Below are 14,084 nucleotides of genomic sequence, written 5' to 3'. Positions count from 1 at the left end.
CACTATGAAAGTAGATTGCCCAGTCTTCCTTCCAAGGAGTGGCTGGTGGGTTAGAACTGTCAGCCTCCTGGTTAGCAGTCAAATGCCTTAGGCACTATGCCACCAGAACTCCGTAAGTTATAGAGCAGAATTCAAATCCAAGTTGATCTGACACCCGAGGTCATAACTTTTCCCACAAACTCTAAAGTCTCACTTTCTACACTTGCTCATCACTACTTTCCTCTCAAGACCTCTTCTCTGACTTCTATACTGTCCTCTCCACCCCTATGCTCAAGATCCTTCCTCTGAAACTGTTGTTGTTGTTATGTGCCGTGAAACTACTCTCACTAAAATGACTAATCACCCGTTAATTGCCAAGTTCAATGAATGCCATTTCAATTCTTGTCTGAATTGGCCTTTGTGATCCTGTTTACCAATTCTTCCTCTGAAACTTTTCCCCCTTGTTTCTTTGGTTATTTCGTCCCAATCTTCTTCCTGGACGCTTTTCCTCTACTTCCTTCAGGATTTCCACCCTTCTTTTGCCTCTCTTTTCACTGCACACCTTCTCTTTACATTATCTCATCTACTTGGCCATTATTTTAAGGCCATGGTGAGTACACCCAAATCTACACCTTCAGCCAAGAGCCCCCTCCTTCGACCACTAAAATCTTGGAACCCCTCTTCCACTGGGTGGCACAATGACCCATGCTCAGAGACCAGAGACCCGGGAGTCATCCTAGGGTTCTTTCTAAAAATATACACTCTGCCATTCCAACATCCAACCAGTCATTGCTTCTTACTGATTCTCCGTCTCAGATGTCTCATGAACTCTGTCCCTCCTCTCCATCCTTCTGCCACTGCTCCTATCCAGGCCTTTGTCATACCTCTCCCAGCCCACTTAAATAACCTCCTAACTGCTCTCCCTGCTTTCAGTCTGGACCACCTTTAACCAATGTTTCACATTTCCATGAGAGAAGTCTACACAAGACTCAAAGTTGTCTACATTTCTGCTCTGTTTTGAACTACTCCTCCTCCCCACCATAATCTACAGGATACAATCTCAGAACCTTAACACTCATGAAAGGGCTTCTCCGATCTAGCCACTGCCTGCTTCCATAGCTTCAAGTGCCACTGCAGCCTCCCTTTCCACCTGTTGAACTTCCTTCAGCCTTACACTTCATGCTCCAGCAAAGACAACTCATTTTCACCATTCTAGTTCCTCAATCTACAATGCCTACTCCTTCTTTTATCCACATAGTTAATTCCTACCCATCCTTTGAAACTCTACATGTATGCCTCTTCTGTAAGCTTTTCCTGACCTGAAAAGTGATCTGAAAGTGGCAAGACACACCAGGTAAGTGTTGGCTCCTTCTCCTGCTAACATGAATGCTCTTAAAGGTTACTCGCTCATTGACCATTGGTCTGTGAAAGGCATGACTTAGAAAGTACATTGCTTGGGGGTAAGGGATATGGATGAATCCCATGTATATCCCAGAGGAGGTGATGGTAGGATCCTCCAGTCTATGCAAATGCTTATGCCACCAATCTCTTCCATTCAAATCAACAGGTGCTTTGAGGATCTGTGGGACCAGACTTTGGATGCCTCAGGTTCCAGGTCACCAGCCACTCCACAGGTAGAAGAGATGTAGCCTAAGATTAGGGTTCCCTTAAGAGATAGAAGCAGCCTGGCCTGCATGAGTTTTATAAGTTTATTGTTGAGACACAGGAAGCAGGGAGCCAAGGACTGAATAAAGACAAGAATTTACATATTTTAAAGCAAAACTCCCTTTGTTTATAAGACCAGCCTCAAGGAGTATTCCCAGCAATCAAATTTGCAGTGATCATGCAAGATACAATCTGTAACCAGCTACTTCATGTGAGCTGATGTTATCTCTAACAGGATATCCAAGCTAGAGACAGTTCTCACAGGTCTATCAATGGATCCAAAACTTTGTATACACATGGAACACCTGGTCAAGTAACTACCTAACCCAAGCCCAGCGAAGACAGCAGGAAGATTGGGGTTACCCTTGAAAGACACACTTCTCTGTAAGGGAACATGCAGGTCAGCAAAGGGGTCAAATTCTTATCTTTGGCAATGTTTCCAGAATGGAAGACTGAGTTAAGGGGTCTCTTTGTGTGGAGGCAGAAGGATAGGGCAAGATGACTCCAGCCCTAGAATCCTGATTCTACCTTAAGAAAGATTGAGACAGAGAGGTTGAAGAGGCAGTTGGTTGCAAAGAAAAGAAGATAAACATGACACAGGAATTGCCTGGAGGAGGGAGTCCAGAGGAAACCCAGGCAAGATGGACAGCTGGAAAATGTGCTTTCGCTTTATCTCATAGTTTTCTTTGGGGATGAGTTCAGAGTTGATGTCTTTCCCAAGGGATCCTTGAATTCACTTGCACTTCCCAACCTGGTCCTGGTTTCCCCACGGGGGCTGCAGTTCCCACTGCCAGTGACACAGCCCCCAGACAGTATGCTGTAGCCCCCGCCGACAGAGCTGGGTCGGTAGCCATAGGTGCCAGCACCGCTGAACCCAAAGCTGGTGCCTGTGCCTGAGGTCCCAGCTGTGGAACTGCTGATGACTGCTGTGGAGGATGGAGGGAGAAATGATCAGTATGTGTTGCAGGATAAGGATTGTCCCAACCTTCCAGCCCCAACTAGCTTAAATGTCATTCTCTTAAGCAAACATGTTATGTTGTTGTTGTTAGTTGCTGTTGAGTCAGCTCCAACTCATAGTGACTCCTTGTAAAACAGAATGGAACAATGCATGGTCTTGTGCCACCCTCACAATCATTGCCAAGTTTGAGCCCATCATTGCAGCCACTGTGTCAATCCATGTCACTGAGGGTCTTCCATGTCATATCAAACATGAACTTGGGTTTAGTGGCACACACTCAATTCCTGAGCAGCTGAAGCACAGGGGAAAATATCCCAGATCCAGAAGACCCTCAAGTTGAGCACCTTCTCAGGTATAGCAATGGCGATATACATCGCCCCAAAGAGCAGGTAAGTAACACATTCTTATATTTAAGTTTAGAATACATCCTTAATTCTTTTCAAAGAATTTCCTTATTGCTTGATAGCTCATCTCTCAGATAACCCCATGGGGGTCATTAAAACTGATTACAAGTGTCAGTCTACCCCACTGATGACATTATCTGCACAGAAGTCTCTATTCTCAATAAGGAAGAGTGACTCTTCAAGCTCACAGTTTCCCTCTACGCAGAAAAGTCTATGCTGGAGGTGCTAGAGGAGGAGTGGGGCTGAGAGTGTCATCCCATTGTGGGTGAGATTTCTGGAGAAGGGGACAATGTGAAATGTCAGAATGTGATGAGGAGCTGACTTCTCTGGGCGAGAAGCAGATCTGAATGGGGAGGCAGCAAGGTTCAGCCAGGCAGGCAAGTATATGACAATGGTGGTCTAACAGGCAGATCCCAAGCTATTCCAAGGGAGTCCATCCCAGAAGTAGGCATGTGCTCATTTTAGGTTTGTTTATGGCCCATAAATATTCCCTCAGAGACATTAAATACTCACAAATGCTCACAGAGTTGGTGTACTCTCCAGACATCCTGCAGAAAGAGAAAAGCACAAAGGGATTTCTATTACATGGAATCCCAGAGTTAGCCTCACCACAGCCTGAACACTGGCCCATAAATCATGAACCAGACTAGCTCAGCTTCCACAAGACCCTCCTGCTGGCCAAATGGCATTGATATCTCCTATGTATCTCTAATCAAAAGGAGCCCTGCTAGCACAGTGATTACGTACTTGGCTACTAGCTGAAAGGGTGGCAGTTTCAACCCATCAACCACTCCATGAGAGAAAAATGTGGCAGTCTGCTTTTGTAAATATTACAGCCTTGGAAACCCTATGGGGCAGTTCTAATCTGTCCTATAGGGGTGCTACAAGTCCTATATGAGTCAGAATCAACTCAATGGCAACGGGTTTGGGTTTGATTTTTGTATCTCTAATCACCTCCTTCTCCTTCCTCAATCTACTCTTCCCACTTTGGAGATATGTTAGCCCACAACCTTGGTGCCCCCAACACCATCACCACTCCCAGGACCCCTCATGCTGGGTTTTTCTTGAACTCACTTCTTTATTTTTGTGAGATGTCTGCCAAATAAATACATATGTGAAAATATTAGGGTCAGGAGTTGCCACGAATAAACTATATGATTTTAGGGACATTAACTTCTCCTCTGTAGGTCACAGTTATGAAATGGCACTAGCTTAAAACGGGACTTTTCAAATGCCAGTGCTTCATGTACCACCTTCCCAATGGTTGCTATTATCATACATACAGCCCATACTGTTATATATTTAGTATTTTAAATTGATTGCTTTTATAATAATTAAAAAATGCATTCATCTTAAAATGAAATTTTATATCACTAAGGTAAATGGAAAACCAGTATTACTGTCCAAAAAAGATAGATGGAAAAATAAATACAATGAAAACAATATAAAATTTTTTAAATCTTTGACTGGATATGGTTGTCTGCCCAATGGCTCTGAACCTGAGACAGATCTACTCTATCTTGATTGAAAGGAGAGATGTGCAAGTGTCAGAAAGGTCTTAGAGACACAACAGCACCAAGTTGAGACTTTCTCTTGACAAAGTCTGAAGGGTTGAAGGAGAACTGAAAAGAACATCAGTGTTTCCTTACTTGATTGGGTACTGTTTAAGGTTATGTTTGTAGGTGACCTAAAGAGCATCTCCAGCCCCTCTGTCAGCCTGTCCCTAAACTCTGGAAAACTCTAAATTAGAGGTTTCCAAAGTTTCTTCCAGGATTAAGGTCATAATACCCTTCCTACCACCCACCTGCACTCCTCGCCCTCCAGCAGCTTGCGGTAGGTGGCAATCTCAATGTCCAAGGCCAGTTTCACACTCATCAGCTCCTGGTACTCTCGCAGCATCCTGGCCAGCTCCTCCTTGGCCTGGTGTAGAGCAGCCTCCAGCTCATCTAGCTTGGCCCGGGCGTCCTTCAGAGCACAGTCTCCCCGCTGCTCGGCATCAGCAATAGCTGTCTCCAGGTTGGAGCACTGAGAGCCACAAGATAGCATTTCCCCTGAGTCCTAAGGCACCACAAGCCTCACTTCACCTCCCCCACCCTAAATGTGTTCACTATGAATGGGCCACCCTCTGTCCTACCCCATTTCCTAGAGCAGAGACGTAGCTACAGCTGTAATCATGGGATCCTATTAACCTGGGACTGTGAGATTAGTAAGGAGTTCTTGTGCTGTAGTGGTTAAGGCATTTGGCTGCTAACCAAAAGTTTGGTGGCTCGAATCCACCAGCTGCTCTGCAAAAGAAAAATGAGGCACTCTGTTTCCATAAAGATTTACAGCCTTGGAAATCCAATAGGGGTCGCCATGAATTGGGATTGACTCAATGGCAGTGAGTTTGGTTTTTGGTTTTGATGTGGGCTATTATACTGAGTCCCATGGCTTCCAGTTGTTCCAGGTTTTGGATGGGAGCTAAGTATGTGGGCAGGAAGGTGAGAACAAGGTGTCCACTTGAAGGAGGGGTTCTGAGATGGAAGACCAAGAGTAGGAGAAGTGGCAGAGGGGAGGGTGCTAGATGGTTCACCTCTCACTTGGGGATGAGTCAGGAGCCCCCATCCCCCATCACCTGTTTCTTCACACTCTCAATCTCCGATCGCAGCCTTTGGATGAGACGAGTCAGCTCTGAAATCTCATTCTTAGTATGTTTGAGGTCATCTCCATGCCGCCCAGCAGCCAGTTGGAGCTCTTGGAACTAAGAGACAGGGGCCAAAGCAGGGACATTGACTCTGGGCCTAGTACAGAGACTGTGCCTTTGTTTGGGGAATGGGGTGGAAGTGGGTAGGAGTCCTGTCAATAGCCTTCCACTCAACCATTTATTAACTGAATTTATTTGCCTTTAAGCACAGCTGATCTCACTGATGTTGGGATTTGGTCTCATGCTGAAATTCCACTCAGAGCTCTCCATATTACAATTCCAATTATTATGACATTCCTCTGCCTATAGCCCTTCAAAGCTCACCACTGTCTTCAAGGTCAAGTTCAAACACCTGAGCACACTATCAAGGTGTTTTGAGGTCTGGTGTCCAACAAAGTTTCAGCTTCATTTCCCACTACTCCTGTGCATTTCCTACCTGGCCCTACAGCAGTGCCAAAAGCACACAGTTCCATGAACGTGCTTTGTGCTCTCATGTCTCTGAGTCTTTGCATGAGTTTCTTCTTCCACCTGGCAAACTCTTCTCCATCTTCCTTCTCTTTCTTTAACTAGCTCCAATTTAAACAGTACAGAGTTACTTTCTTCGAGAGATCTTCCCTGTTCAGTACACTTCTGTCTCCACAGCCCATGGCACATCACTGCATTGGTCTTACCACACTATACTGTGATCACATGTGTCTATGTCTTTCCCCATCAGATTAGATGACTAGGACTATTTTTTGTCTCTGAATTCCCATTACTACCATAGTGCCTGGTTGGAACTCAGAAAAGTTCTGATGAATGAATGAATGAAAGAGAGTCGGTGAGCTGCCCATTTGTATTTTCTGTGACTTTTGCCCCTCCATAACTCAGCTGGAAATATTGCTGGGAGGGGAGGGAGGAAGAGAGTTTAGCATGGAGAGACTTTGTGTGTGTGTTTGTGGGGAGTAGGGGTGGATTTTACTATACACCAACACTACTAGCCATGAATTTTTAGTCCACTGTTGTTATTGTTGTTAGGTCCAGTCAACTCGGCTCTGACTCATAGCAACCCTATGTATAACAGAACGAAACACTGCCCAGTCCTGGGCCAGCCTCACAATCCTTGCTATACCTGAGTCCATCATTGCAGCCACTGTGTCAATCCATCTCGTTGAGGGCCTTCCCCTTCTTCGCTGACCCTCCACTTTACCAAGCATGATATCTTTCTCCAGGGAATGGTCCCTATTAGTTTTGCATTATTCCTGCCTTTGATGTCATCTATTGAATAGTTAACAGATAGGACTTCAATTCTGTCTCAATATTTGACTTAAGGGAAACACAAAGTACATATGGCATTCCAAACTCTGGTAGCTGTGCACTGCCCAGCTCTCTGTCCTTGGATGCTCAACCTTGCTGATTGTCTCATAGCTGACCCCAGCATAGGCTGGATTCAGAATTTCTCATAGGGATGTCAAGTCCTCTGGGGCTTCTCTCTATCTTCCTTTTGTTTTATCTTTGGTGTTAACCTTAGAAAAGGAAACCCTGGGTAGGACATTTCCCACTTGTCTCCAAGGTTATGTGAGCAGGATGGGCTTTCCCACATGCTGACCAGGACAGGGTTGCTAACCTCTCCCACAATAATTACACCAAGAAGTATCCTTCTGAAGTGAACATGTGAGCATCCTCCCATTCGACTCTCAACCCACATAATGCCCTTATCATAAATACTCCTTAATCAAAGTCATCTCTTGATTTTGTCAACACCATAGAATTTGCAGTCAGTTGCCTAGATTCAGATGTAGCTCCATCACTTACCAGCTAACTGCCTTTGGCAAGTTCCTAAAACTCTGTGAGCCTCAGTTTCTTCATCTTTAAAATGGGAATAATAATAAGCTCTCATAATATCATTATGATCATTAAATTCTGCTTAATAAGAATTTATCCCCTAATGGGAGAAGTGGATACATGGATAATCCCAACCAGTAAATGATCCAAAAATCATGTCTGTGTAAACCTGCCTTGTTCTCCCAGAAAGGGAATAGCTTGGGGTTAAGCACTGGCTCCTGACAAGTCCAGAGTGGTTAGTCCACATGATCATCCCCTGACCTTGAGTTGAGTTTGAACATTTATGAAGAAGTCCCTGCCTATGTTTTCACCTTGTCTTTGAAAGCCTCCCACTTTCTCACCCCTGACGACCAAACCTCTCTGTCCTTAAATTAGCAGGAAGAGGGACAAGATAAGGTCTTTCAAGAGTATGGCTTTCCTTTGAGAAAGAGTCTGCTAAATAACAAAGAGAAATTAGAAAGGTGCCATCTTGATCTGAGAAACCAAGTTATCTGAAGAATCAATTCCCACTCACAACCCATTAGAGGAATTAAGATCTAAATGACTCAAACTCCTCATTCATCCTTGGCATTGGACTTGAATGAAAAGGTAGGAGTATCCTGATCCCAGATCACACTGCAAGAAAACCTTCTAATTTAAAGCAATTAACAAAGGAGCTGAGATGCTAACTACTCACAGTTTCTCTCCCTGTCAGACTTAGTGTAAAACTCTCTGCCTCCAAACAGTCATTTCTGAGCTGCCCCACCTGGACCTGGTTTTCTAATCTCTGTCTTCCTAGCATTCACAAGCTCTGTTTTCACCACATTCATTGTGCTTGGCTGTATGTGTCCTCCAATGGCTACCGTTAGTACTGGGCTTCCCCCAGTGTACAGTGCTCACAGTAAGGGTGGGCCACAGGCCAGACATATAATACAAGGCTTAGACCTGAGGCCCCTGCACAGATGATTCTGGGGTGAACGCAGCCTCACCTTGGTCTGGTACAGGGCTTCTGCCTCAGCCTTGCTCTTCAGGGCAATCTCCTCGTACTGGGTGCGGACCTCGGCAATGATGCTGTCCAGGTCCAGGTTGCGGTTATTGTCCATAGACAGAATGACAGATGTGTCACTGATGTGGGACTGGATCTGAGCAATCTCCTACAGGGGGTAAATAAGGAAGCGTGAATTTATGGCCAGGGGAAGATGCCAAGATGATAGCCCTATCCAGCAGGATGGCTCCCAAACCACTCCAAACAGATGCAAATTACATCCCAAGTTTGTAAAAACAGTGCTCACCAGCACAAAAGTTTCAATATCACATCTAAAAATGGCTGAATAGGTTTGAAGCAACACAAGAAGAAAATAGCCCATCATTGTATAAACTGAGACAGGTTACAAATGGAGAAGGTACAGAGGAAACTACCTGGACACCACAGAAGGGACACAAAAGCCCATGAATGCTTGGTCAATGGATTGAAGCTTGAAGCCAGATGGACATTGAGGAGATACAAAAGGTCTGTGAATTCCTCACCTTTACTCCTCGAGATTCCTGCTCAAGAACCCAGGAAACATCCCAAACAGCAGAGAGAAGACAGGCAAGAATAAGAATATGCATGGCTGACCATCAATGGGAACCCCTTAAGGACCCATGGCTTCCTGAAGGACGTGAGAAGAAACATGTGAGCCCAGGCCAATATTGATGGACACATTGTTTTGGGGCCCCAGGGTAGATTTACACTCCCTCTTTAATCTACAAAGCTCCTGGCATCCAAATGTTGCAGATTCCCTGAGCTCTCAAAGTTATTAATGAGTAAGTAACCACTCACTCATATACCTGTCCTTCCAGAACACAGAGTAAGGGTGGGAACAGGAAGCCTTACCCCCTCATATAGACACTTGAGGAACTTGATTTCTCCATCAAGGGCATCCACCTTGGCCTGCAGCTCCACTTTGTTCATGTAAGCAGCATCCACATCCTGAGGAGAACCCCAAGACCCTCAAATATCACCTTGTTTCAAGTCCAGACATGCCTCTTCCACCAACTGGCACCCAAGTCCCCAACTTTGTGGCTAGTTGTCTCAGGGAATGGACTTGAGACCTAGTTGACAGGAACCTGCCTTTGGCCCAGGATACACAGTAAGAACTTGGGCCAGTCCCTCATACCCCTAGAATGCCTTTTGTCCTGTAACAAATTAGAATCTTTATACTGGCTTCTATTTATCCAAGAGAGAATATGGTAGCCCCATAGCATAGTGCCTAAGGCACTTGACTGCTAACCAGAAGGCTGGCAGTTCAAACCCACCAGCCACTCCTCAGAAGGAAGGTTGGGCTATCTACTTCTGTAGTGATACCACCTGGGAAACCCAAGGAGGGGTCACTATGAGTCAGGTCTGACTCGACAGCACATGACAACAACAACAACATCCCCACACAGTCACTGAGAAGCCAGAGTGAACTGAGGGCTGCCACAGCAGTTTTCCAGGGAGACTGGAATTGGAAGATGAATATGTTGTTGCCTCTCCAAAACCATGTCCTGTTCCCTAATCCAGACCTGAGAATTGACTCTCCATCCATACCTGGCTCATCTCCATCCACACAAAAACTAGGGGGCTGACGAAGTGATAGATGAGAGCTAAACATCAAAGTGTCCCAAGATGTTCCCAGCAACAAATCCCTCCATCTTCTCCACCCATCACTTCAGCTCCAGGCCCTTTTGTAGGGAGCATAGACCTCAGTCTCTTCTGATGCCTTCTCTTCCTGCCCTGCCCTCCACAGGACACTCCCTGATGGCTGAGGGATGTGTCCTACCCTCCTCACCTTCTTGAGCACCACAAATTCGTTCTCAGCTGTTGTGCGCTTGTTTATTTCCTCCTCATACCTGCAGGAAAAGTGGCACAAATGAGGGGTGTGTGTGTGTGTGTGTGTGTGTGTGTTTCACAGTGAAATGAGAAATGAGAGGCCCATATAATAATCTTTTATGCCTTGCATGTATTATTCTGCATCTATTATTCTACAAGTCTGTTCCATCTTGCTAGGACTATTTGGTCAGAGGGTAGACAGTTGACTGAATGGTTTAGGATGTGGATCACTTCTGATGCCTGGGAGTGAGCAGGTTCTGTGCCTCTCACTCAGTATCCAAAATCACAGGGTCATGCCTGCTGCTCTTTCAGCTATGATTCTTGTGTCATGCCACTGCCAGACACCCCTTACCACCCCATCTCTAGGCATGAGTTCGAGGAAGCCAGAACTACATCCTCAGACAAGAAAAAGGAGCAAGACCCAAATGTCCAACAGAAATTCAAACTCCCTGCCCTGCTGGGAGGGTTTTCTCATAAATCTTGGACACACTGAGAAAGCTGAGGAACCAAGAGACTGTGGGGTACATACACTCAGGCTCTCTTAAGTGGGAAATGGGAGGTAGTGTGCTAAAGAGGAGCACACTTGCTAGAACAGCAGTGCCACTACCTGAGAGGCTAGCTGTCCATTGTGTGTTCCACTGGCCTCCTAGCAAAGGCACTCATCTTTCCTGTACAAAGGAGCTAAAATGGATCACACCCATCTGACCTCACTTGAAGCCAGAGGAAAAATGTCCCAGTGTCTCCTGGGAAAGTGCAGCCCCAGGAGGCAGGTCTTCCTGGGCCCCTCTCCCTGCTCACCTCTTCTTGTAGTCCTCTACCACATCCCGCATGCTTCTCAGCTCTGAGTCTAGCCTTACTCTGTCCCCAGACAGCGTTTCCAACTGCTTCCGCAGGTTACCAATATAGCCCTCAAGGATGGGCTCCAAGTTGTTCTTGCAGTTGTTCAGGTCCAGCTGCTGCAGCAACTCCCACTTGGTCTCCAGCACCTGGTTCTGCTGCTCCAGGAACCGCACCTGGAACCCAAAACAACTGACATCTGGAACCAACTTCACAGACTCTCAGTAAATGGGGAGATAAACTGTAGGGTTTCCTTTTCTGGAAAGCACTTGTGTTTTGTTAGGCTACACTAGTTTGAATAGGAAAGCCTCAGTCCTTAGAAAGAGTCAGCCACTCATGCCCCTCCCCACTTGGGCTCTTTTTATCTGGAGCTCTGACTCCAGTTCTCTCTCTGGGGGCAGCCCCTGAGGTCTGGAGGGGCCCCAACATCTTCAATTCCACCCATGGTCTAGTCAAGATCTACCACCTCTGTACTTATCAAAGCCTGCCTGGGCCAGTTTCTATGGTCAGCCTGGTCTGCTTTCTAAGGCAAGTACTTAGACACTTAGACACATGAAACTGGCCTATACTACTTGCCCTTCACACTCTTGGGCCCCTCTGTTTGAGACTGGTCACATAGCTTGTGCTCTGCCAAATCTCTGTCATAGCCTCTTCCAGCCTAGCTGGAGGGTGGGTGCTCAGTTGTTCTTGGGTTTTGAGCCCTCCCATGCTGCTAAATATTCTAATCAGAACATTTCCCTAGAGAGAACATACATTCTCAAGTTGCATTTTACAAATATTGTATCATTCCCTTACTTAAAACCCTCTGGTGACTCTCATCATCTATAAGGTCAAGGGCAAATTCCTTATTGTACTCTTCACAGTGTACCTAGCCTCTCCTACCATTCACCCAAACCTCTGGCAAGCCCCAAATTCTCCCCATCCTCCTGACAAGTCCAATAATGCCGCATGATTGCATAATGCATACTCCTTCTCCCTGGATTGCCTTTTCCTTACCTCTGTCTGGCAAGCTCTTATTCAGCCTTCACCACCCTCCCTGTTACCAGGCAAGCTTTCCCTGCTTCCCTAAGCTCAGGAAGTCTCCACTTCTCAAGATCTTCCTGCTACTTTTTTCTTCAGTTGTCCTCAAACTTGAGCATGGAACAGGTCACCTCTGCCTTCCCTCCTAGGTTGGGTGTTATGAGTCTGTCTCTTGAATGGAGTCTGAGTTTCCTAGGCAGGGACTGGTTCTTATGCCTTTATAAACAGTCCAGGCCTAAAAACCTGCCTGCCCACAGGCTCCTCTTTTGCTGGCATCAAAGTTTAGCAGGTGGTCACTTTCCTGCTTCTCAACTCTGGGCCACTTTCCCTGTCTCCTAACCTTCCCAGACTAAGCTCTCTAGCTTCTCTCACCCCTCAGTACTGGTGCCCAGGGTTTTGTCGAGCTTCTGCCTGCTTTGCCCTTGGCTGTGTCTGCATCCTAGGAAGGTGTGCTGCCTTCTGCTTCAGAGGGAAGGAAGATGGAAGAAGGGAGGAAGTTCTGTGCCCAGTTTTTCACCAGAAAGACCTACCTTGTCGATGAAGGAAGCAAATTTGTTGTTCAGTGCCTTGATCTGCTCCCGCTCCTGAGTGCGTACTTTCTGGATCTCAGGGTCCAGCTCTACATTGAGGGGGGCCAAAAGGCTTTTGTTGATGGTGACCTGGTGGATGCCTCCTGGAGGGCACACAGTTGAGCACAAGGGCCCCAAGGCCACACCCCCAAACATGCTTCCTGCAAAGCCACTGACCCGGCCCTGGCCAAACCCATAGCCCCCTGTCCTCCCACTGCCACTGGCCACATTGAGGGAGATGCTCCGGGTGCCCCCCAGGTTGTAGAGGCTCCGGCTGCCAAAGCTACCACTAAGCCCTCTGCCTCCTGCCCAGTAGGAGGATGAGCTGCCCCCAGAAAGGACTGCTGAGCAGCCACTGAAGCCACCCTTGGTGGCAGCTCCAGACTTGCAGGTGAATTGGCGGTTCATGTTGGGATGGCCAGAAAGCAGGAATAAGATGGTAACCCTTAGCTCAGGTGCAGTTCACCACTCTGAAAACTCAGGCCCCCTTTATAAGGCTCAGGAGAGAGCCACAGCCCTAATTTGTGGGTTCAGTTTGCCTGGGAGCAAGAAATTATTTTCTCCCAGCAAAATCCAAGACACCAAGCAAATAGCTTGAAAATCCTCAAAGTGCTGGGCTTGCAAGATTTGCTCATGTAATTTGGGTCTTATCTCATCATCAACTGTTCATAGGATAAATAGCCCGGTCAAATTATCCTTAGAAAGATCTTGTCTGGGAGGTTTATCACAATCTCAACTGTCCCACCCCAGGGAGTGGTGGGGGTTGGATTGCGGAGGTGCAGAGGGGAGACCTGTAATTGGCAGCATCATCTGTAAGAGATCTCATGATGGTACTGCCATCAGATGTGCTGCTGCAGGGACGTTGGCTGGCCTGCTTTTAAGTGGTTAGGAAGAGATTGCAATGGCCTTCCTTCCCAGCAATCCTAGAGACAGTTCTCAGCCTAGACCAAGACATGGCAAATGAGTCTACTAGGAATCCAAGCCCAGCCTCCAGACACCTGCCTCCCACTCTCAGTACCATGATATGCTTCCTGCTCTTCTGGGCTGCCCTCCTCACCCTCACCTGCACACACTGACATATTTATTCTTGTATCCTCCCACTGTCTCCTCCCTTGACCTTGACATAATGATCATTGTCACCATTCATGATGGCTGACATTGGGGCGGCTCTTCACAGTGCTGAAAGAGCTCCTTGCACATAGAAGCTCATTTAATCCACTTAGTATGACTGTGGAGGATCTGTGCTGATCCATCAGATAGCTGTTGATGTCACTTACTTAGCAAACATTTAATGAGCCCTTTCCATGTGCTA

General features: G+C 46.6%; 1 protein-coding gene across 1 annotated transcript; it reads right to left on the bottom strand.

The window, feature by feature from the left end:
• Nucleotides 1-2,313: 2,313 nt before the first annotated feature.
• Nucleotides 2,314-13,180, bottom strand: LOC103204364 (keratin, type II cytoskeletal 73). The gene is made up of 9 exons (XM_007949551.2): nt 12,734-13,180; nt 11,145-11,359; nt 10,306-10,366; nt 9,369-9,464; nt 8,482-8,646; nt 5,621-5,746; nt 4,811-5,031; nt 3,520-3,554; nt 2,314-2,570 (listed from the first exon to the last, which is right to left on the bottom strand). The coding sequence occupies exons 1-9, from the start codon at nt 13,178-13,180 to the stop codon at nt 2,314-2,316; spliced, it is 1,623 nt and encodes a 540-aa protein (XP_007947742.1).
• Nucleotides 13,181-14,084: the final 904 nt, after the last annotated feature.

Source organism: Orycteropus afer, unplaced genomic scaffold (assembly GCF_000298275.1).
Source record: "Orycteropus afer afer isolate SDZICR_OR568_19922 unplaced genomic scaffold, OryAfe1.0 scaffold00247, whole genome shotgun sequence".
Lineage (NCBI taxonomy): Eukaryota > Metazoa > Chordata > Mammalia > Tubulidentata > Orycteropodidae > Orycteropus > Orycteropus afer.
The sequence above is the reverse complement of the archived record's forward strand: the minus strand, read 5'-3'. Positions and strand labels throughout refer to the sequence as shown.

Coding starts and splice junctions, on each gene's coding strand:
- LOC103204364 (XM_007949551.2), bottom strand. CDS start 13,180: ATGAACCGCCAATTCACCTGCAAGTCTGGAGCTGCCACCAAGGGTGGC. Junction 11,360..12,733: donor TTGCTTCCTTCATCGACAAG/GTAGGTCTTTCT, acceptor TTTGGGTTCCAG/GTGCGGTTCCTGGAGCAGCA. Junction 8,647..9,368: donor TCAAGTGTCTATATGAGGGG/GTAAGGCTTCCT, acceptor TACCCCCTGTAG/GAGATTGCTCAGATCCAGTC.